Source organism: Delphinapterus leucas, chromosome 15, assembly GCF_059928025.1.
Source record: "Delphinapterus leucas isolate spDelLeu-1000000601 "Yukka" chromosome 15, BTC_Dleu_Yukka2, whole genome shotgun sequence".
NCBI lineage: Eukaryota > Metazoa > Chordata > Mammalia > Artiodactyla > Monodontidae > Delphinapterus > Delphinapterus leucas.
The window spans coordinates 36141320-36162258 of record NC_143143.1 but is presented as its reverse complement, the minus strand read 5'-3'; the positions used below and the strand labels follow the sequence as shown (position 1 = coordinate 36162258).

Below are 20939 nucleotides of genomic sequence, written 5' to 3'. Positions count from 1 at the left end.
CTATAACTTTTACATGTAGTTGGTAATTCTTGGGCTCTTCTTTCCATTAAGTTATACTTCTGTGTTCCAGGACTGCTAGGTTAAAATTCTGTTTAGTTGTGGGGTATAGTTATTTATTTATTTGTTTGTTTGTTTATTTCTGCTTTGGGTCTTCGTTGCCACGTGTGGGCTTTCTGTAGTTGTGGTGAGCCGGGACTGCTCTTTGTTGCGGTACGCGGGCTTGTCATTGCAGTGGCTTCTCTTGTTGTGGAGCATGGGCTCTAGGTGTGTGGGCTTCAGTAGTTGTGGCTCGCCTGCTCAGTAGTTGCTGCTCACAGGCTCTAGAGCACAGGCTCAGTAGTTGTGGCGCACGGGCTTAGTTGCTCTGTGGCATATGGGATCTTCTCGGACCAGGGATCAAACCCATGTCCCCTGCGTTGGCAGGCGGATTCTTAACCACTGCGCCCCCAGGGAAGTCCGGGATACAGTCTTAAGCTAGTCTGTTTGTTCAAACCCTGAGTGCCTTCTGTGTGTCTAGCCTTATATCAAATGTGAGTGGGTGAGCAGGGGAGGGGTTCTGGGATGGGAGACAACATGGTCACAGGGTTGGACCAGCTTTCTCTGTGGACAGGGCCACAGATGATGTTTAGGCCAGGCAGTGTGATGGGAAGGCCAGCTGGCCATGGCTGGGTGGGGGTGGGGGAGGTGTTGGAGACTTACACAGTACTGAGGGAGAGGGTGAGGGCAGGTAGGTTCTGGGTGCTGGGGTCTGTGGGCACGCAGAACAGGGCAGGGTGGAATTTGAGCGGGGAAGGGACTTGGGAGAGGAGGGCAGTGGCCCGAACTGCATGGCAGAACATCAGATGGTCTGCCCTGTGCTTGGTGGTGTTTCAACGATGTCAACACTTTAGTTCATACATTTAGGAAGGGTGAGCCACTTTGAATCTTACCTCTTTTTTCCTGTGTCCACCAGTATGACACCGTTCCTATTCAGTCCAGCGTGGTATTATGTTCCTGCCCGTCCCCATCAATGGTGAGGACCCAGACTGAGTCCAGCACGGCCCCTGGCGTTCCCAGCTGTGGTAGCAGGCAGGGCCCCACCATGGACAGCACCACGGCCGAATCCCGGCCAAGCGCCAACTCGCTGCAACACGCCACACAGCCGCCACCACAGCCTCGGAAGAAACGGCCAGAAGACTTTAAATTTGGGAAAATTCTTGGTGAAGGCTCTTTTTCAACAGTGAGTACAGACTGCTGCTGTTGGTTGAATGAGGGTGTTTTCCTTGGGAGTACTGGCCTTTCTTGGGACTTGGAGCTGGGGGACTAAGACACTACAGTGGTGTTCTACCCCAGAGGAGGGTCTCAGGCCCTTGGGGATTCCTCTCCTGTTGTGAAGGTGACTTGGGGCTGGCTACCACCAGGCAGATCATGTGGTTTAAATATCTAGCTCATGATTTTGTAGGGGAAAGCTTTAAAAGGCATTTCATGATCTTATTTTTAATTTTCTCAAAAAATGCAGTTAGATTGTATTCTAAGTTACATTTCATATCATTGTGTCCTGTTAGCAAGACCCTGGGAAGCTTTCCTGTTCCTTAGATTAAACATTAGTGTTGGTGTATCTCTTCGTAGTTTTGGGGAAACATTTAATGACCTTTGTTATTTCTCTGTTATTTTTAAAATATAAAACAGTACACCATTGACATTTGCTAGAGTTGCAGCCCAAGATCTGCTAGCTTCCAGATTTTTGTGTCCTCAGTTTCATGGACAGAATTACTATCACAGCACTGTCAAGTCACACTCAGGGTAATTCTTTTTGTTACCTGAGAGAGTTTTACCTATCTTGTGGTATTTTTCCTCTTAAAGCAAAGATATGAAGGTTCAGAGCTGCCCTTTGCTGAGTTGGATGCCTCATGTGGCTGTGGCCGGGCCAGAGGCTTGCTGCAGGCTCGGGAAGGCCAGAGCCCCTGTCCCCTGGCCAGGGCGCATAGTCTTAGTCCGTGCCTTCAGAAGAGACAGATCCTTGCCACTGTGGTCTCTGAGCTGGGCCCAGCATGAGCTGCAGCTCCTCAGGCCAGCAGGGTTCCTGAATAATGAGACTTGCTTGCCTGGCCTTTGGGAAGAAACCTCGTGTGAAATTTGTTATCCTTTTCTTTTTTTCCATTTATGAAATAATTCAAAATACAAAGAACATGACATACTGGGGCTCACCCATGTTCCCAACATCGTTTTAAGTGTTAACTTTTGCTCCTTTTACATTTTTTATTTAGATTTTTTTATTGGCAGTTTTTAAGTTAATGAAAGAATTGGGCCCTCATGATAAAAACCTTCAACTTTGAGGATAATCCCCAGTAGGCCTGGTACTCACAGGTCCTTGCAGAAAGAAAAAACTATTTTGAAAAGAATCTTGGGTGTTCTGCACAGTTACTTACATGAGTCCAGTAAAAGAAGAAGCGTTCTCTCTCCTTTTCTCAGCTGTACTTCATTGGACATTTGTATTGACTGGAAAATGAGGATGTATTTATGAAATTCCCCTGTGTTCCTGGGTTTCCACTATGGGTAAAAGTAGGTGCCATCTGTTCTGGGTGACAGATTCCTGATGTAGAAAAGCCCCAGCTGAGATTCTTGTCATCCCTGCGCCAGGGTGGTGCCCAGGAAAGTGCCGTGAGCCTGGAGCCTCCTTCCTGGTACTGTTTGGAATCCTGCAGCCTTGGGTCTCAAATTATATGTGCTACCCTCAGTTCCTTCTCACCATTCCTGAAATAGAGACAACTTAAAATGAGGTTTCCAGGGGAGGCAGCTCCCAGGCTGGATCCCCAGGTAGGACCTTCACGTGATGGAGCCTGCGCTGGAGAGGGGGAGCCTGGTCCACTGCCGCCGGCAACCTGAGGGTGATCCTGATGTCTACTGCCCCTGCAGTTGGCCCGGGCCATGTGGAGGGGCATAAGGAAACTGCATAGAACATGCAGAGTTCACACAACAGAAAGATGACATAAATATCTCCTTCAGATAGGATTCCATTAAATATTAGCACTCAGTGTTTTTCTTCCTTTTTCCTACTTAACGTAGCTAGTGCATGCTGCTGTGAAGAAATTTAGCATTACATTGGTACATAACCTAGAGAAGGCCAGCCCTTCCCCAGCCCACTCTCCTTGACTCACCAGCGCCTGAGAACAATCCACACAGGTTCCTTTCTCCACAGAGATCTTTAAGATCTTTCCATTTGAACACATATAATCCGACCTTGTTCTTAAAAACTGCAGGGCTACATACAGTGCTTTTCCAGGGTCACTTCTGATGAACTTGGTGAAGAATTCCCTAACGGAATATAACTTACAACCAGGGGCCTACAGAGGTCTTCCCGGAGGCTCCGGTATTTCCCGGGAGTCAGCAGGTTTTCATCTGCTCTCTGGTCCTCGGCTGTTCCCTGTAGGTGTCTCAGGAGAGGAATTTGTACCAGCTGGCGGTGGTGGGGACCACCCCAGCTCACTGCCAGACTGGGCTCATCAGGCATTTGGAAGTTGTTACTCAGGTTGTGCCCAGGGTGTGTTCGTGTAGAAAGTTCTTTTCAATGTGTGTGAGGCCCCACTGGTGCTCTGTCCCCGAAGTAGAGTGTAAGACCGGGCTGTGCTGTGGAGAGGGCATGGGGGGCGGGGGGCGGGTGGAGGGAGGCGCTCTCTGCCGGCCGCGGTTCCTGTGCCCTCAGTAGCAGGGATGGGATTTACAGCATCTGAGAGTGGCATCAAGTGAAATGCAACTATTATTTGTAAAAGCCCAAATTCAGGGTGGCCTTTTGCAATGAACATGTACTGGGGACCTATCCATAGAGTTAGTTTTTGAAGAAATTCCCAGTACCCACCTTGTGGAGATATTATTATTTGCTGCTTCTTCCTACTGTTTGTGTGAGGGTTATGCTGGTCATAAGGTGTTCCTGAATATATATTTCACTGCATGAGGGGGGACTATTGGCATCTGATGAGGAACTTTCTGGAAACATTTGAGAGATACATGTGTTTCCTTTAACTATTAGAACACATTAACTTAGTCATTGACACTCAGCTATGTTTGTTAGCACAGGACCAAAAATATTTAAAATGTAATTTCGTGGTGGGGGCGGGGTAGCCTGTGTGGTTGGTTGCAGGGTGACTTGTGAGACTCAGTGCCCTGGTTACATTGGGTGTTTTTTTCTCTTCTTTTTCCCCCTTTTCTTCCCAAACCAGGTTGTCCTGGCCCGAGAACTGGCAACCTCAAGGGAATATGCTAGTAAGTAACTAACTCCAGCGAGCTAGGATGCTCCAGTGTCTAGGATGCAGGAACAGCGCACCTCTGGGCACGCGGCCACCTGGCTGCCCAGCCCCTGGAGGTTTCTGTGCTGATTTCAGGGGACAGGACACTGTTGGTCTTAGAGATCACAAATCTGGTGGGTGCGTTTTGTGAAAAACTTTAATTTTTATCTGTTACTTTATGAGTTGTGTCTTTAGTGTTTTCTTACCATTTCCAATTGTAGTAACTTGCTTCTCTCTTAAGTTAAAATTCTAGAGAAACGTCACATTATCAAAGAGAACAAAGTCCCGTATGTAACCAGAGAGAGAGACGTGATGTCGCGGCTGGATCACCCCTTCTTTGTTAAACTTTACTTCACATTTCAGGATGATGAAAAGCTCTGTATCCTTTGAACAGTCAAAGCCTTCTGATATCACGCCAGTGACCCCTTATCGTTTTGGAACCATGACTCCGTTTTTGTTTTCACAAGTAGCCCCTTCCCTGGAAGGGAAAAGGGTAGCTTAGTCTAAATACAGACGAATTCACATCACTTTGCTTTGGGACCCCCTGGGATTGCTGACATTCACTGAAGTAGAACATTACTTCAAGGGAGATTATCACAGTCATTTTTGAGGTTTTTTGTTGGTAAGCTTCATATCTAAAGGATCATTATTTTAATGCTGTTCTTGCTAGACGTTTATTTAAAAGCATGCCCTCATTCCTTTTTAATCAGCATCCTTGGAGTATCTGTCAGGTGTCAAATCCAGTGCTCAAAGCAGGGAAGTGAGAGAGAGGAAGAAGGATCTTGGGCATCCGGGGCTCCCGGGAGGTGGGCACCTTTCTGCCCTCTTTGGCCCTGGGTTGTGGGGTTTGGTTGGAAGGAACATCTTTCTCAGGCTCAGCTGCCAGGTAGAAAGTCTAGGGAGTGACCCACAGGAGCCCAACCCTTTCTTCCTGTATCCAGGACTTGTCCTCCCAGAGACAGCCCCTCCCCAGGGCCCTCCAGCCTCCCCCTCTCCCACCCCTATGGATGTCTCTGATCATCCAGTGCCTGGCTCTCCAGGGCTGTGCACACTGCTTCTCCAGCTGCTTCTCCTGCAGGGATGTCACACCCTGCTGATTCTTTGTTTTATTTCAGGGCATCTCATGTTCCCTGACTTCTCCTGTAATCCCTGGAGCACTTTTTTCTTTCTTCTTTGCTCAGGGTTCAAGGAGACAGGGCACCGTAGCAGTCAGGGTGGGCCATATCTGTGTCGTCAGCTTGTCTCTGGGCCATTCATCATAGAGCCAGGCCCGCCAGGTCTCCTCACTTCCCAGCCCCTCTCCTGCAGTTGTTCTTCCAAACCGGGACTCCCTCAGCCCCCGTTTGCCCAGAGACTCTGTCTTCAATCCCAGCAGCTGCTCTTGGCTTCTTCTCGACGAGGGAGGTCGAGCTGCCAAATGGAGTTGAGAGTTTGTTCAAGTGTAAACCTCAGTCTGTGCATCTGTTCTTTTCCTCCTGCCCTTAGGTCTCCAGAGCCCCTTCCCCTCACCCCACCACCTGCAAAGCTTGGCTTCCCCATCCCACCTGGGGGTGGGGGCCTTATCTTAACCCCCTTCCCTCCCCCTCTCTCCTCTCTCCACACATATTCTTCTGGGTTAAAACTTTGCTCGATCCTGTTTCCCCTTTAACATCATTTTCTGGCTCCTTCAACTGTCAGCTGAATGTTTCCTTTTGTTTGTTGAGAAGTCCTGGTTGAGTTCCAGGTGATGGGAACATGCTGGTACATGAGGTGAAGGCTCTGCCCTCATGGGGCTTGCATTTCTGCGCAGGAGTTAGATATACACAGGTGATTAATGGCTGTGTGATAGACACTGAGGGAACAAGAGTAGTAGGGCCAGGTAGGAGTTGGTCGGTGGAGAGTTGGATCAGCTGTTTTAACTTGGTGGTCTGAGGAGACGACGTCAGCCCGAGGCCTGGGCAGAGCAGGGGCAGGTGTGCGTATGTGTGGGGGGTACAAAAAGGCTGGGGAGGGGTCAGCTCCTTGGGCCTCGGAGTCCCGGCAAGAATTTTGGATTTTCTTCTAAGTGTGGCACAGAGTCCAGGAGGAGGGTCTGGAGCAGGGTAGCCATTTGCTCTCACTCGGACTGCTGCTGCAGGGAAGGCTCTTGTAAGTGAGCTGGGAGGATGGAGTCAAGCTGGCTCCTGGGGGGTGGGGCCTCAGAGCTGGGTGCACAGTGGTCCTGTAATTGATGCATCCGTTGATCCTTGCTACTTGAGGCCTGAGTGGGCTACTGGGTGGCTGCCTGCAGAGCCTGAGAAGTCAGGTTGGTGCAGATTGGTGGGGGGTGGGCTGGGGTGTCGGTGGGCCGGAGGGTGCCCAGCAGGGAAGAGTTCCAATGAGTGGAGAGAACAGAGTCCCAGGGGCAATGGACCAGATGGTTTCTGGTGGAGGGTGCTGGCTGCCCTGCCAGATAGTGCCAAGTGGTCAAGTAGCTGGGCCCTGGCCTGACCTGTGGATTGCTTCCCATGCAAAGTGTTGTTGAGAGTGGCAGTCTGGGGGTGGGGCTGAGGGCTCAATCAAGAGAGAGAGGCAAGAAAAGGCAAACAAAGCAGGTTTTTCCCAGTGGTTTCACCGTAAAGGGGAGCAGTAAAGTGGTCTAGTAGCCAAGAGCATGTGGGGCAGAGAGGGGGGTTCCTTGTTGGTTTGTTTTAGGTCTTTTAAAATGTTTGCCTCTCCATCTGGCTTCAGCATTGCCCCATGTCCCCGTCTGCTGTCACTGCTCATGCAGCAGCCATCAGTGACCGATCTGTTCTGTATCTCACCTCTGAGGCCACCTAGACCTCTTGCTCCTTGTGCTCCATGGCACCCATGTGATGGTGCTTCTCTTTGAGCCTTTGGGGCTCTCTGGCTGCCAGAATTCCTGGAGTCCCAGGCCTGGGCTTCCTACGGGGCCTGGGGAGAATAAGTCGTGTTGGTTGGGAGGCTCCGGCAGGTCGCACACACTTGACTTCATCTTCTCCCAAGGTCATGTTCAGTAGGATCAGGCACTCAGAGGCTAGATGAGTGAGCTCACTGTCTGATTTCAGACGGGATTGGCCAGAGTAATGCAGGTGGAGGGGACTCTAGGTCTCTATCCAGTGGTGTCTGTTGCTTTTGACATTTTAAGACAAATTTGAAAGCCTGTGGAGATTGCAGGGGCTCACTTACCTCTGACAGGAGCGAGACCTGGGGACTTCTGCTCCACTGGAAATCCTTTGTAGTATACAGTGTGTTGAAAGATAAAGAAAAGGAAGCACTCTGCCTGAATAAAAGCCCCAGTGTGCACACTATCCTCCTTTTAGCTGTAATTTACACATTGGGGAGAGAGGGGAGCAGCTCCTCCAGTGACTACAGGGCTAAGCACACTCTCAGGACAGGTGAGGCAGAGCTGGTGACACCCGTGCAGCAGCCTGAAAACAGACAGATAGATCCGTGAGGGACCTCCTGGGCACTGTCAGCCTCTTTGCCCTCTGGAGGTTCAGTTTGACCAGACTCAATCCCTACTCCCCAGAGAGGGCTGAGCTCAGAGAAGCCCTCCCTCCCTCCCTCCCTCCTTAGGTGCAATGCAGGGCTGGGCACCACAGCCAGCCAGCCAGGGTGCCTTTCCCTCCAGCAGGGATGAAGGCTGAGGGTTTCAGAGGCTGTTGCTCTGCTAACCTGCGTTCTTCCTCCACCTCCCACCTGCCTGTCCTTGTGTGTCCTCTCTTGAAGCTTGGGGACAGGAACAGCACACTAGACCTCAAGAAGCTGGGCTCCAGTCCTGTCCCTCCTTGGCTTTGTGACCTTGAGTCAGTTGCTTAACCTCTCTGGGCTGGGTTCCTCTGCAAAGCGCAGGCATTGGGCTCAGCAGGCTCTCAGGCTCTGCTACAGGCCTGATCTGTGCTCATCGTCCCAGGAATTGACTCGCTCCCTGTGAGAGAGCAGCCTCCCCTCACTGCCCTGGGGCCTTAGCTGTGCTGAGGGAGGTAGAAATGTTCTCCGGTGTGAAATGGACCAATGAGGTCTGAAAGAGTGTTTCTGGGCAATGAGGAACATGTGTGGTCAGAGAGAACACGGGCTTGGAGCCATGATCTACAACATGTCATGTTCAAAACCTGTCGGTCACTTAGCGCCACAGCTGAGCAGAGAACTAGAAGTGTCCCTTACACCGGAAACAGGAACGCAGGGAGTGGTCAGATAAGGGGCAAAACCTGTGAAGCCAGAAGAGGCCCTGTGGCCATGGCCGAGCCTCTCACGTGGGCTGCTGGTTTCTGGGAGACTGTGCTCCTCAGTGGGGAGGCTCTGCGGCTGGTCCAGGTCCAGGTCCAGGTCCAGGCGGGGCCCCTGCTTGGGGTTGGGTGGGCCAGAGTCTGCAGGCTGCTGGTGAGGAGGCCACGGATACCAGCCTTCCCCGAGGAGGGATCAAAGCAAGGAGAGGAGGGAAGGGGCCCTGGCCGAGACCCTTTGCATTCCCTAGAAGTAAGGTTGGTTTTGGGCTTCAGCTTCCTGTTAAACGTTGTTCTAATTGGAAGGGCGTGGGAGGCCACATGTGGGGCTCGATCACAGGCAGGTTTGAGCAGCTTCAGTTGGTGGTCTCTTCCCTCCTGGGCTGCAGCTTCAGGCATCTTCTTTGGTGGGAGATGGCAAGTGCCTTGGCAAACAGAAGCCAGATGGGACACCTTGAGCACAGGTCACCCCTTACCCCCTCGGAGCTGATGCTCAGGGCGGGTGAGGACTTGGGTGCCACTCTGCCAGGGAGTGGCAGAGTACCTGTAGATTTCCATTAAGATGTGTGGATGTTCGGTGCTTCCAGGAGGAAGCAGTTATATGGGATCCATTTATAGTTTCTCCTCTTAGAAAAAGGGAGAACAGAAGTAAAACAAATCACACTGCAGTGGTGTCCGAGGGAAAGATGACTGTTTTCCTCGAGTCTCTCCCCAGTGGGGGCCCAATAAATAGATTGAGTTTATCTATTAATGGCATTTCTCTTACAAAACTTGTCGCTTTATACTTGGGAAGGAGCATTCATTTGAGAAACCTTTACGTGAATGGACTGAGCACGGCATGTGCGGTTGGTGCAGGTTGGAGGCTGTGTGCTGATGGCGTTGGGGCCACAGGCCCTGACCACCATCTCTAGCGGCTTCCCTTCACTGAGCCCACAGGTGTCTTCTGGGGATGGGGGGTCCAGAAGGGGCAGTTGGCCTGAGAGGCATGTGCTTTTGTTGTTGGTGAAAAACTCACGCTGGGACCCTGTCCTGGAGCCAGGGATTCCCTGCAGACCCAGCGGCTGCGGTAGGGTCTGGCTGGAAGAGGGGCAGCTGTCTCGGGCCACAGGTACCTTCAGTTTTAATTAATTTAAAAAATTGCTACTGGGCTGTTAAGGTCAGTTTGAAAGAAAGATTTTTGCTCTCTTCCTTAACTATCCAATGTTTAGATTTTGGCCTTAGTTATGCCAAAAATGGAGAACTACTTAAATACATTCGGAAAATTGGTTCGTTCGATGAGACATGCACCCGATTTTACACAGCTGAGATGGTGTCTGCCCTAGAGTACTTGCATGGCAAGGGCATCATTCACAGGTACCAAGCCAGGGGGCTACAGGCTTTGCTCCCCAGGCCTGGGGGGTCAGCTCTGGTCTCTTTTATGGAAGGTGGGATGCCTCATTGTGAGAATTAAGAAGAGTTCACATTACTCTGATGTTGAGAGACTGTGGACCTTTAATATCAGATGAAATTGGTCAGATGTCTTTTTTGCCAGACTAACGATTCTCTTAGCCATGTTGACTGGTGCTTTTATTTTGTCAGTTGTAGATTCTGTGTGTACTTATCATTTTCCATGATTTTCCGATAAAGTCAAATTGAAAGTGTTCATTTAAGCTTTCTTTTTCTTACTGATTTTTTTTTTTGGTGGTGGTAAAATACCCATAACGTAAAATTTACCGGGAATTCCCTGGTGGTCCAGTGGTTAGGACTCTGAGCTTCCACTGCAAGGGGCATGGGTTCAATCCCTGGTCGGAACTAAGATCCCACCAAGCTGCGCGGCGCAGACAAAAAAAAAAGAAAAAAGCCTAAAATAGATAAAATTTACCATTTAACCATTTTCTCCCTCCCAGTTTTATTGAGAAATAGTTGACATATGTATATATAAATTTAAGGTGTACATTTATTGCGTAATGATACCACAGAAGGTTTAAAGGCGCTTTATAGGTTAGGCATGATAGATTATACTTCAATTAAAAGTTTATTGAAATGGTAGATGCAGTTATGAAATGATGTAATTTGAATGTCCTCATTATATGCAGTTGATATTTGTTCAGTGCTAACTTTAGACTTGCATTCTTGGTTGTTAGTCTGTAAAGATTATAGGTATTAATCAGTTCATTTTGGTTTTAGCAAAATTTAGAGTTTGTAATAATGTTACTGTTTTAAATATTTCATCTCAAACGTAAAAAAATCTGCTTTCACAGGGACCTGAAACCAGAAAATATTTTGTTAAATGAAGATATGCACATCCAGATCACAGATTTTGGAACAGCAAAAGTATTATCCCCAGAGAGTAAACAAGGTGTGTGTTTTATTTCTAGTAGATCCCTGCTCAGTGCTTAAATCAAAACCAACTTCTTAGAAACAGGTTGAATTGCCTTATGCTCATCATTAATGACAGTTGTTTTTAGTACCTTTGTTATTATAAAATGGATGCTTGAGTTTTCACAGAGGAAGCCTCTGCCTTTGGGCAACTTTAGCTGAGGGTCTGGGCAGGTGTGTGCCTGGTCTGGTGGGTGCAGGGAGGGGCTTCGCAGGCTGCCTGTGGTTGGTCCTCCTGGCCTCAAGTGGTAGTATAGGTCACCAGGTGCTTTCTGCATGTTGTTGTAGGCCCTCAGATGCCCACTGTGGCTCACCCTCCCTAGTCATCTTCCTAGAAGATGCTGGGGTGCCACATTTGTTCCAGGTCTCCCATACAGGGGTGTGAGGTCAGCTCCCAGGTCTTCCTGTTGGCACTGTGGGTTCTCTGGGGTTGGGGGGTGCGCGCGCGCACAACTGACCTTGTATCCCAGTGCTGACTGTCTGCCTGTCTCCTGTGCGCACCTGCCAGGGGTGGTGGCCCAGGCACGCCGATTATAGTGAGGTTCTATAAGATCACAGAATGAGTTGGGGGCTGTTTTTTTTCCTGCTGGTCAAGTGCATGTTAATCATTGCAGACCCTTCTAACCACTGTTCCTCTAGGGTATTTCCTAGCCGGATTATGTACTGTTACAGTTGCTCGCAGTCCACCTGGGTCAGAAGAGAGCCCTGGGTATATTAGCTACCCAGGGGCATCTCGGCCATGGTGGGGGTGGGGGCATCTTGCTGTCCTTCAGGTGTTTGTTGAATGGAAATCATAAACTCCGAGGGTATAAAAAATGGCAGTTTAACTCCTGAAAACTGTGTTCAAGTATTGGGGTAGAGAGAAGATAAAGCCCTTTATGGTGAGGGTTGGGGGAAACTCAAAGCCCCTGTGTGAGTTAATAAGTGACCTTGAAAATGAAACTTGGGTGTAGGGACAGGTGTGACTGTCAGAGCTACCCTGACCTGGGAGGCTGCTGCAGGGACCTCCACCCAGGGCATGTGCTTCTCTGCCGGGCTTGTGGGTACCCCTCAAAGAAGGACCTTGATGGAGAGTCCTGGGGGGACGGACATGCTAGGGGAGGGTAGAGGGTTTGTTGGTGGAAGAAAGATTCAGACAGAAGCATCCAGTTCGCTGCAGCTGCTCTTGCGTGGTAAAGGGGAGCTGTGAGCGCAGGGCAGTGGTGGGGAGGAGCTGGGCCCCTCCGAAGAGCCCTCTAGCTCAGCTGCGCTGGCCTGCTCTGCCTCGGGCTTGAACTGAGGCCTGTTTCGCAGCAGCTGCGGGGCTAACACCTGGGGTTTTGCTCCTCCCGGGCATGGTGGGCAGTCTTGACTCTGTGCTGCTGGAAGGGCCTGGCTGGGCCTCCATGGGTTCCCTTCAGCAGGGTGTGTGATCTTTCCTTTCCAGGCCTTTTCCCAGCCCTGTGTTTTCAAACTGAGGGTTCTTGTCAAGATTCTGTCAGTGCTTTCATCTGTGCACAGACACTCTCTGAGTCACAAGATGGCATCTTGAATTCGGGAACTTTTCTGAGAATCTTAAAGAACCACCCTTTCGTGTTTGAAACAAAACTTGCAGTCAAGGCAGATGCTCTTATTTCTCAGTGAGGCTTAGTCCTGGCAACGCTTGCCTACCTTTGTATTGTACTTCCCACCCAGGGCTCCTGCCTGGAGGTGCACTTCCCAAGCCCCAGGAAGTCCTCCTGGCACCTGTGACGTGCCCCAAACCTTGATCTATTTGACTCATTCCTATTGTATAGTAACATTTTGTTGGCCACTAATTATGTTTTGATAGACATGGTATAACTCGTAACCTAAGCATTGTCCATGACAGAGGTGAACCAAACAAGAACCTGAATGTTCTTGCTGGACTGCTGGGCATCTCGTGTGTGACTTGCCGCTGAGACCAGCCACCGCCTGCCAGTCAGCCATGGGAGTCACCCCCTCAGAGTCTGCTTGGTCCTTTTTTCTTCACTTGATTTTCTTCAGATCTGATATTTGGCACAGGCTAGTCCTACTGTCATGTAGCCATTAAAAAAATGTAAGAACTTAAATGCATTGGTGAAATAGTGAAATAAACCTGAGTTTTAAAATCTGTCTGGAAGCAGGAGGCTAAAAAGTCCTTAACATTGCAAACCAGGCAGAACTATCGATACTTATATATACACAGTTGAGTTGGCTTTTTTTTTTCCTTAGAGGAAATGTAGAAAACATGTATAATTACGTGAATGAATAATTTTGGTGACATACTCTCATTTTCTGTTTGACGTAGTTTAGAATCCTAGAGTTTATTCCTGCATTAGCTTTTTTTTTTTAAAACGTCTTTATTGGAGTATAATTGCTTTACATTGTTGTGTTAGTTGCTGCTGTATAACAAAGTGAATCAGCTAAAATGTGTGGAACGCTTCATGAATTTGCGTGTCATCCTTGCGCAGGGGCCATGCTAATCTTCTCTGTATTGTTCCAATTTTGGTATATGTGCTGCCGAAGCGAGCACTTGTATTAGCTTTATAAACTTTTGTACAGAGATGGTTTCCTCAAAACATCTTAAAGCTTCCAGAAGGGAAGTGTTGGTGGGAGCGAGGCCCAGGTTCCTTAGCTGTGCAGTGAGCATGTTTCGCCCTCCGCCTTGTGAGAGACAGGCTGTCTGTCTTCACAGACCTCCGTCCCAGTGGGTGGCTCCTGGGACGGGGGGAGCCCCGCATCCCTCTCTTACTGCTGCCTGTCGGGTCCAGGGAGTGACCCCTGTGCTGTGAGGGTGGGTGGGCACATGGGTCGATGGGCCTTTCTGGCACAGAGGACTTAGACCTTCTAACCTTGCACAGGGGTCCCACAGAGCTTTACACTGAGGGTGGCTTAATAACATGGAGTCAGCCCCTCATCTGTGGCCATGTGCCTGGCCGTGGCCCTCTTTGCAAGAAGCTTGGGGAGTTCAGGGTTGCCCTGGAGGTTGAGACTTGAGGTTTGTGTCTGGAAGCCTGTCCTGAGTTGTGCAGGCCTTTCTGGTACAGTTGGGCGTGGAGGCTCCACTCACCACATATGGGGGTGCAGGGAGGGGCGCGCCAGGTGTGGGGACTGCTGGAGAGGGGATGCAGCAGGGAAGCCTCAGAGCCAGCATCACTGTCACTGCACCTACACCTGTGCAGTGGCCCTCTGTGGACCGCCTTTGTCCAGACCCTTTGACCAGCGTTGACCCCCATCCTGCTGTGCTGTGGGCTGGAGACCCTCTCACAGCCTCTGCCCTGCCGCCACTCTAGCACATGCAGGGCCACCTGCCCCCCTATACTCCCACCACCAAGCATACCTCCCAGCCATCGAGAAGCGATTACTCTGGTCTTTTCAGTATTGGTATTTGTTTAGTCATATCTGTGATGCATAGAGTGTTGTTGTTTTTAAAACACAAGGGTACCTGCTTTTTGTAAAAATTCAGAACATCCTTGTGACCTGATTTCCACCATCATCGATTTGTTTTCCCTGTAAATATTTTAGTATTTATTACTAAATACAAAGCTTATTTTTAAAAAACATAACCATAATACCATGCCATTTTTATACATTAAAAATTAGCAGTAATAGCTTAATATCTTAAAATATTTAGTCCACGTTAAGTTTCCAGTCGCCATAATTCCACATCATAATTTTTTGGTTGTTGCTTACTTGAATCAGGTTTCAAATAAAATTCTCACATTGAGCTTAGCTAATTTTTCTCTTAAATTTCTGTTATCTATAGCTTCTTCTCCATCTGTTTTTTCCCTTGCAGTCTGTTGAAGAAACCAGGTCATTTGTCTTATAGAGTTTCCCAGAGTTTGCTGATTGCATCTCTGTGGAGTCATGTAACATGCTCCTCTCCCCTCTGTATGTCTTGAAAATTGGGAGTTGGATGTGGCTGCTTGATCACATTCAGGTTCAGTCCTTTCACACCAGAGGCTGGTGTGTGTGGTGTGTTCTTCATTAGGAAGCATGTAGCATCCATTCATCTCTCCCTGTCAGCAGCCCTTTATAGCCATGATATCCTAGATCCATCAGTTCATTATAGAATGCAGAGTGATCATAGCCCAGTCCTTTCATTCTTGAGCTGGAATTCTTCTGTTTTTTTAATTAAAAATTTTTTAAAAAATTATTTATTTATTGGCTGCGTTGAGTCTTTGTTACTGCACACGGGCTTTCTCTAGTTGCAGTGAGCAAGGGCTACTCTGTTGCGGTGCGCGGGCTTCTCGTTGTGGAGCACAGGCTGTAGGGTGCGCAGGCTCAGTAGTTGTGGCTCGCGGGCTCTAGAGCGCAGGCTCAGTAGTTGTAGTGCATGGGCTTAGTTGCTCTGTGGCAGGCGGGATCTTCCCGGATCAGGGATTGAACCTGTGTCCCCTGCCTTGGCAGGCGGATTCTTTTTTTTTTTTTTTAAAATAAATTTATTTATTTATTTTATATTTGGCCGCGTTGGGTCTTTGTTGCTGCGTGCGGCCTTTCTCTAGCTGCGGTGAGTGGGGGCCACTGTTCGTTGTGGTGCTGGGCTTCTCACTGCGGTGGCTTCTCTTGTTGTGGAGCACGGGCTCTAGGTGCACAGGCTTCAGTAGTTGTGGCTCGCGGGTTCTAGAGCACAGGCTCAGCAGTTGTGGCACACGGGCTTAGTTGCTCTGCGACATGTGGGATCTTCCGGACCAGGGCTCGAACCCGTGTCCCCTGCATTGGCAGGTGAATTCTTAACCACTGCGCCACCAGGGAAAAATCCCTGGAATTCTTCTTTAAAGAGAAACTTCCCCTTAGCCACTATTTGTTTAACTAGTGATATTGATTGTGGAGGAAAAACAGGATAAATGCTTGCTTCATTCCCCTTTATTTGCAGCTTTTGGAAAGCATGAATTGGTTCACTGTCATCCTCCAATGATGACCAATTCATCAAAAACATTATTACCCCACCTCACAACATACACAAAAGTTAACTTGGACAGATCAGAGATCTGAATGTAGGAGCTAAAACTATTACACTCTTGGAAGAAATCATGGGAGTAAACGTTCTTGACCTTGGGTTAGGCTCTGGTTTCTTAGATACAATACCAGAAGTACAAGCAGCAGAACAAGTTTTAAAACTTTGGTGCTGTGATACCATTAAGAAAGTGAAAAAGACAACCTATGGGGTTGAATAGGAAAAAAAATTTCAAATCATATATCTGATAAGGGGCTTGTATCCAGAATATATAAAGAACTCATAACAAAAAAATGTTTTTTTAATGGGCAAAGGGTCTGAATAGACATTTTTCTAAAGAAGATAAGCAAATGGCTAATAAACACATGAAAAGATGCTCAGTATCATTAGGGAAATGCAAATCAAAACCACACTGAGACACCACTCCACACCCACTAGGATGACTAATCAAAAAGACATCTGATAAGAAGTATTAGCAAGGCTGTTGAGAAATCAAAGCCCTTGTACTCTGCAGGTGGGATTGTCAAATGATGCAGCCGCTTTGGAAAAGTCTGGCAATTCCTCAGAAGGTTAAGCATAGTTACCTTATAATCAGCCATTCAGCTTCTAGGTATATATCCAAGAGAACTGAAAAACAAATGTTTACGTAAGAAGTTGTATGCTAGTGTTCATAGCAGCTTTATTTGTAATAGCCAAGGAGTGGAAACAACTCAAGTATCCATCAACTGATGAATGGATAAACAGAGTGTGGTCTATCTGTATAGTGGAATATTATTCAGCCTTAAAAGGAATGAAGTTCTGATATAGGCTCCAGCATTGATGAACCTTGAAACCATTGTGATAAGTGAAAGCCAGCTGGGATTAGGATAGGGATTTTGTTGAATGTATAGATCAGTTTGGGGAGTATTGCTCTCTTAACAATATTGTCTTCTGATCCTTCAACGTGGAATGTCTTTCTGTTTATTTATATCTTTTGTAATTTCTTTCAAAAACTTTTTGTAGTTTTCCGTGTTATAAGCTTTGCACTTTTTTTTTTTTAATTTTATTTTTGGCTGTGGTGGGTCTTTGTTGCTGTGCACGGGCTTTCTCTAGTTGCAGTGAGTAGGGGCTACTCTTCGTTGCTGTGCGTGGGCTTCTCATTGCAGTTGGCTTCTGTTGTTGCGGAGCCTGGGCTGTAGGGTGCGTGGGCTTCAGTAGTTGTGGCGCGCAGGCTTAGTTGCTCTGTGGCATGTGGGATCTTCCCGGACCAGGGATCGAACCTGTGTCCCCTGCATTGGCAAGCGGATTCTTAACCACTGCGCCACCAGGGAAGTCCCAGCTTTGCACTTCTTTTGTTAAATTTATTCCTAAGTATTTCATTTTATTTTTGAGGCTATTGTAAATGTAATTGTTTTCTTAATTTTCAGATTGTTCATTGAGAGTATATAGAAATATAGTTGATTTTTTTTGGTACACTGATCTTACGTCCTGCAACCTGATGGACTTGTTTATTAGTTTTAATAGTTTTTTAGTGACTTCCTTGGGACTTTTTACGTACAGATCATGTCATCTGTGATTAGAGATAGTTTACTTCTTCCTTTCCAGCCTGGATGCGTTTTGCTTCATTTTCTTGCCTAATTGCCCTGGCTAGAACCTCCCCATTGAATAGAAGTGGCGAGAGCAGGCATCCTTATCCTTGTCTTGTTCCTGACCTTAGGGGAAAAGCTTTGTCTTTCACCATTGAGTATGATGTTCGTTGTGGGTTTTTCATAGGTGCCTTTATCAGGTTGAGGAAGTTCCCTTCTTTTTTTTTTTTTAAATTTATTCATTTTATTTATTTTTGCTGCGTTGGGTCTTTGTGGCTGCGCGCAGGCTTTCTCTAGTTCTGGCGAGCGGGGGCTACTCTTTTTTTTTTTTTTTTTTGCGGTACGCGGGCCTCTCACTGTTGTGGCCTCTCCCGTTGCGGAGCACAGGCTCCGGACGCACAGGCTCAGCGGCCATGGCTCACGGGCCTAGCCGCTCCGCGGCATGTGGGATCTTCCCGGACTGGGGCATGAACCCGTGTCCCCTGAATCGGCAGGCGGACTCTCGACCACTGTGCCACCAGGGAAACCCCGGGGGCTACTCTTCGTTGTGGTGCGCGGGCTTCTCATTGTGATGGCTTCTCTTGTTGCTCTAGGCACACGGGCTTTAGTAGTTGTGGCACGTGGGCTCAGTAGTTGTGGCACACGGGCTTAGTTGCTCCGTGGCATGTGGGATCTTCCTGGACCAGGGCTCGAACCTGTGTCTGCTGCATTGGCAGGCGGGTTCTTAACCACTGCGCCAGCAGGGAAGCCCCGAGGAAGTTCCCTTCTGTTTCTAGTTTGTTTTATACTTTACCATGAAGGAGTGTTGAATTTTTGTTAGATGGTTTTTCTGCATCTCTTGATCAAGATGGTCATGTGGTTTTTGTCCTTTATTCTAATGCTGTGATGTAATATATTGATTGGTTTTTATGTGCTGAACCACCCTTGCATTCCTGAGATTAAATCCCAGTTGGTCATGGTGCACACTCCTTTTTATGTGTTGCTGGATTCAGTTTGCTTGTGTTCTGTCCAAGAGCTAATAAGCACATTTTGTGGAGTGTGTTTGCTGTGCTTCACATGTGGGTTCATGGATAAGACAATAGCGGTCTGCACTTTTGGCTTTGAAGAGAGTGTTCTGACCTCAGGAGCATGTCAGGTCCCTCCGTCCCCGCTGGCACCTCACAGTCTGACCTGCAGATCTGTGGTGGCCAGAGTGGTCCACAGCCCAGGGTGCTGGCCCGTTTATTTGAACCACTTTGAGGGTGGAGGTAACAACCCAGCCCAAACCCTTCTTTACCCTGACCGTTTGGCCTCCTGTTGAGTGGGTCAGTAGCCTAAAGGAGGCAGCATAAGCCAACAGTGGCTTGTGGGCCTTGGTTTTCCAGTAGATGGAGAATTTTGACCTCTGGCTAATCTCTGAGCTTACAGGGGTAGGTAACTAGATCATCTCTGTGGCTTTCTAATGCACTCTTGGGCTCTTACCCTGGTGTCACAGATAGAAATCTGCCATTCGTGAAGTGGGAGAGGAGAAAATTACTTGTTTTCACTAACCCTTCAGTGAAATCGAGCATCTCCTTCAGTTATGAAGGTAGGCAACAAACATCTGTGTCATTAGAAATCACAGATGTTTTCATGTCCTGTCACAGTCGTCACAGATTCTTGATATATTGTTTATGCTCATCGCTACTTCAGAATTACTCTATTAATAGACCTGCTGCCAGATCTTGTTGGTGCATTAATAAAAAAGAAACATATTAGTATATTGCATATTTATTACTTTAATATTTTGATACTTTCATTATGTATAGTCTTGTAGATATTATTTTATGTCTTTAGAACATCATTCTGAGGACAGTTATTCTTTTCCACGCTCCAGAGGATTCATTCATCTCTAGACTAGCGAAAGAGCTCCTTTCTAAGGGGGTGACTCTGTATCCCCAGGGACTTGGGAGTCCCTTTAAGAAGGTGGACATAGGCTCCTGGGGAAGAGGAAGCAGCAGGTGTTGTGGGGGACAAGCAGACGCAGGCCCAGAAAGCTTACAGAAGCAGCAGCACACAGTCCTGATGCCGTCATGATTTGCTCTTTAAAGCCCAGCCATGCAGTGTGTGTATGTCTCCTGTCCACTTTGTTTTGTGCATAATGTAGCTATTTAAAAGCACAAATACCTCTGCATACTGTGTGATAGCCTGAATTATTTAATTATGTGTAATACATATCTTTCCATATAAAAATATATTTCTAGAACTTTTCAATAATAGCATTTAAAAATATAAATCACGGAAGTAACGCACAATTATTATGAAGAACAGAAACACTGAACAGGTGAAGTATCGAGTTGAAGCCTGTCCCCCGAAGGATTGTGTCATGGCCCTGCCATCTGTGCTGGCTCCGTCCTGGAGGATCAGGTGCCAGAAATGAATTGCTGGGTCAGAGAGCAAGCCTGTCCTGTATGGCTTTTGATGTTTTTTGGAAAATTGCTCCTCCAAAGTCACAGCATTTCACATTCCCACCAGTAGCACTGTGAGGTTTTTCTCTTCAAATCCTTGCCAATACTGTGCATTTTCCTTCTTTTTTATCTTTGCTGATTTGATAGGCTACCATATTAATTAACATTTCTTTGATTCATTGTAAGGTTGAATGGTTTCACTTGGTTTTAGCTCTTGATTTGTTTTCTTCCTCTGTTGAATCACTTCAGTGTTCTCGGCTGTCAGGGTCCTGGAAGGATGCAAACGTGGCTGAGAAGTCTACAGGAGAGTAGCTGACCTAGGGGACCAGTTACAGACAGCAGGGCCCAAGGAAGCTGGACTCCTGCAGCGGGATAGAGAGCCCCTCGGCCCTGGGAGGGCAGGTGGGAGGGACCAGCACCTGAGGGTGGGGTGGGGGTGGGGGGGGGGGGTGGGCTCTGTGGTGGGAGAGGGCTGTGGCCTGGGGGTTGGCCAGGAGGAATAATCTCCATCTCTCTCCTGTCTCCCACTGGGGGTTCCTGCTGGCTCCAGGGCACAGAGGAGGACAGAGACCGCATCTGGGAACACATGGGGAAGGTGCAGCATGTCGGCCTTGTCTGTGTTTTTTAGGCATCTGCCTTTGGAGGCTCTTGGACCCGCAGTTAGGAAGTCTCCTGTATGGGGAGCCCTGCTGGCTGCCCACCCCAGGGATGGCAGATGGGGAGCCGATGGCCACCATGGCCAGTGGGCCTGCCTCACAGCAGACCATTGCATGCTGAATTGGTGTGGCCATGGGCCCTGGGTTTCTTTCGCATTTTAATTCTGGTGGTGTGTTGTTTATAGCCATACACTGTAAAGAATACAGCTATAGACAGACAAAGCATGGGTCTGTCGTGTTTTACTGCAGGTGGCTGTACCCTGTCAAGTTATTTCTGAGTCAGGCCTAAGTTGAGGTGCCCAGTACAGAGCCTTCAGTCATTGCAGGAAGAGAAGGGTACTTTCCCCAAACTGGAGCACTTTGTGTAGCAGGGTGGTTGACTTTGAGAAGGAAAGACGAAAAAGAAGGAATTTCAGCCATCCTCCCTTCCCCAGCTCTCCCTCCTCTAGAACATCCCAGAACTGAGTGAGTTGCTCCTGCTGTGTTTAGAGCCGGGTCTTTGGAGGGCAGGTGCTAATGTCTGGGCAGAGC

At 48.1% G+C, this 20939-nt stretch overlaps 1 protein-coding gene and 1 non-coding gene across 7 annotated transcripts in view; one reads left to right on the top strand and one right to left on the bottom strand.

Moving 5' to 3' along the window:
- The window catches only part of PDPK1 (3-phosphoinositide dependent protein kinase 1), a 71408-nt gene that overhangs the window by 26270 nt on the left and 24199 nt on the right, over window positions 1-20939 (top strand). For 5 of the 6 annotated variants that reach the window (XR_016387843.1, XM_022594592.2, XM_022594590.2 and 2 more), the window contains 5 exons: window positions 953-1219; window positions 4197-4239; window positions 4504-4641; window positions 9676-9820; window positions 10708-10805. Coding sequence is in view for 5 of the 6 variants with exons in the window: in XM_022594592.2 (XP_022450300.2) it covers window positions 953-1219; window positions 4197-4239; window positions 4504-4641; window positions 9676-9820; window positions 10708-10805 (691 nt within the window). In the remaining variant the exon portion in view is untranslated. The other variant, XM_022594594.2, reaches the window with a different exon arrangement.
- Window positions 13231-13337, bottom strand: LOC115803783 (U6 spliceosomal RNA). Its single transcript, XR_004024577.1, has one exon. It is a non-coding gene; the product is annotated as a U6 spliceosomal RNA (small nuclear RNA).